Below are 2,817 nucleotides of genomic sequence, written 5' to 3'. Positions count from 1 at the left end.
GGGGAAGTTATTTAGTGTGCCATGTTAGTAGACTCTGAACCCGTGAGTACGGAAGAAGCTCTCAAGCAAAAAGTCTAGCTGAAGGCCATGATAGAAGAACTTGATGCCATAGAGAGAAACAAGACTTGGAAGCTGATAGAACGTCTAAAGAACAAGAAAGCCATCAACGTGAGATAGGTTTATAAGATAAAGCTAAAGCTAGATGGATCAATTAGAAAACACAAAGCAAGGTTAGTTGTGAGAGGTTTTCTGTAAAAACCTGAGTTAGATTACTTTGAAGTGTTTGCGCCTATAGCAAGACATGAAACAATCAGACTGGTGATTGCGATATCTTCTAACAGGAATTGGCCTCTGATGCATTTAGACGTGAAATATGCATTTCTGAATGGTCCATTAGAAGAAGAGGTTTATGTGTCACAACCTCCTGGATTTGAGAAAAAGAATAAGAAAGGGATGGTGTATATATTACACAAAGCTTTGTATGAAATGAAGCAAGCCCCTAAAGCTTGAAATCTGAAAATTGATTCATTTTTCAAGAAGCAGGGATTTCAAAAATGTGAGATCGAGTATGGTGTCTATGTTCAGCATACTTCTGAAGGCAATATGATTATGGTGTGTCTGTATGTTGATGACATATTGCTAACAGGAAGTTGTGAACATGAGATAACTAAGTTCAAGAAAGAGTAGATGAATGAGTTTGAGATGAATGATCTAGGAAATATGGTTTATTTTCCAGGGGTGGATATTATGTACTCTGATAAAGGCATAATTTTACATCAACTGAAATATGAACTTGAACTTCTGAAGATATTTGAGTTACTGAATTGTAAAGTTGTTGTCACACCTACTGATACAAATCATAAATTGGATTTTGATTTTGATGGTGATGATGTAGATTCGACAACGTTCAAGCAATTAGTAGGGTCTTTGAGATATTTGTGTAATACTAGACCTGATATTTGTTATGTAGTTGGAATGGTGAGTAGGTTTATGAGTAAACCGAAGTGGTCTCATTACCAAGTTGTTGTCAGAATTTTAAGGTATATAAAGAGAACTATGAAGTATAGAGTTTTGTTCCCTTCTGGTGCTGAAACTGGCTCAGAACTTCTGAGCTACTCAGATTTTGATTGGTGTGGAGACAAAATTGATAGAAGAAGTACTTCTGGATACTTGTTTAAGTTTTTGGGAAGTCATATTTCTTGATGTTCCAAGAAGCAACCAGTTGTTGCTTTGTCAATCTGTGAAGTAGAATATATTGCAAGTGTTGTGATTGCATGTCAAGTTGTGTGACTTCTGAATTTACTACAAGATCTGAAGATCAAAGTAAATAAGCCTCTGAAGTTGATGATTGATAACAAAGCTGCAATCAATCTTGCCAAGAACCCAGTGTTGCATGGGAGAAGCAAGCATATTGAGACTAAGTATTACTTTCTGAGAAATCAGGTTCAAAATTGAGTGCTAGAAGTTATGCACTATAACACTCAGAAGCAACTAGCATATGTTCTGACGAAGGTGATCAAGACTGATCAATTTCTCCGCTTGAGGGATGAAATTGATGTTGTTAGTTTTAATTAAGCTGAATATGAATTAAGGGATGGTGATAGAATTAATTCATATTTTCATAAACTTGTTGACAAAGTTTGTTAGAGGGTATTTTAGTATTTCTCTTAAAGTCCCACTTGTATTTAAGTAAGTGAGTGATGTGAATAAATTGTACCTTTATTCCTTTTGTAGTGCGTGGTGTGCATTTTTTCTGTAACTGTTTTGAGTAATGGAAATTTGTTATTATTCTCTCTTCTCTCTCTTATTTGTTTTGTTCATCTTTATCACCTTGTGCACTAACACTAAGGAAGTGGAAAACTTACTCATAGAATTATGCAAAATTTGTTTATTCAATACCTTAGTTCTCTTGTACATCTGAAATTGACTTGAACGTTGCAAGCTAAACTTGTAAAAAACTTGATGTAAGAAAGGTTATTGGAATGAACCTATATAAAAATTCAAATTGCTGATAGTGAAAATCTCAAGAAAAGATTCTTAAAAACTAAAATAAATCGCATGAACGAAAGTTGAAATAATATAGTCAATATTATGATCTTTCTAACTTTATCTTTTTACTTTATATATCTTTTACTTTTCCGCTTAAATCTTTATTACCGGCCATTTTCTTAAAATCAACTAACTTAAAATAAATCTTTTACATTTTTTTTTAAAAACCAAATATTTCAATTTTCCTATTGTGTTTAGAGTACTTGTTAAACACTAAATTGTCCTCCTATACTTGCTAATAGTACTGAATTTAAGAGTGTGGTAATACTAGTTGTCATAATTTAATCGTTATTCATTTATCATATGTACTTTATATATAAAAACGGAGGATATCTCTCTTCCTTTTCTTGTTTTTAATGAAACCTTCCACGAAATATTGTTGATCCCATAATTAGTGCATGTGATTGTGCTGGTTGGAGATGCATCTCTCTCGCAAGGCCATTTTGATGAGTAGTGTAAAAATAGGTTGGGCCAATTCAGGGGCAGATTGGTCAGTTTAAGCAACAAGAAAGGAAAGTGTTTGGTTGAGAAAACCGATTCACATGAAGCATAACTATAAATAGTAACGCAACAGAAACAGTATTTTATTATGAATATAGAGTGAAGGACCATGTGGGGACCATAACATTAACATGGGTGGATGTGTCGGACAAGCCGTATGGTCCTCTTCCGTATACGGCCTCTGACCTTTTTCACGCATTTCGATTACCATTCGGTTATGTAATTTGCATGCATCCATCTTTTTCTTATTAATTTATCGTTTAGCTT

At 33.9% G+C, this 2,817-nt stretch overlaps 1 protein-coding gene across 1 annotated transcript; it reads left to right on the top strand.

Moving 5' to 3' along the window:
- The first annotated feature begins 687 nt into the window (after positions 1-687).
- LOC127080054 (secreted RxLR effector protein 161-like) lies at positions 688-1,203 on the top strand. The gene has a single exon (XM_051020386.1). The coding sequence runs from the start codon at positions 688-690 to the stop codon at positions 1,201-1,203; it is 516 nt and encodes a 171-aa protein (XP_050876343.1).
- The last annotated feature ends 1,614 nt before the right edge of the window (positions 1,204-2,817 follow it).

This window comes from Lathyrus oleraceus, chromosome 5 (genome assembly GCF_024323335.1).
Source record: "Lathyrus oleraceus cultivar Zhongwan6 chromosome 5, CAAS_Psat_ZW6_1.0, whole genome shotgun sequence".
Classification (NCBI taxonomy): Eukaryota; Viridiplantae; Streptophyta; class Magnoliopsida; order Fabales; family Fabaceae; genus Lathyrus; species Lathyrus oleraceus.
The sequence above is the reverse complement of the archived record's forward strand: the minus strand, read 5'-3'. Positions and strand labels throughout refer to the sequence as shown.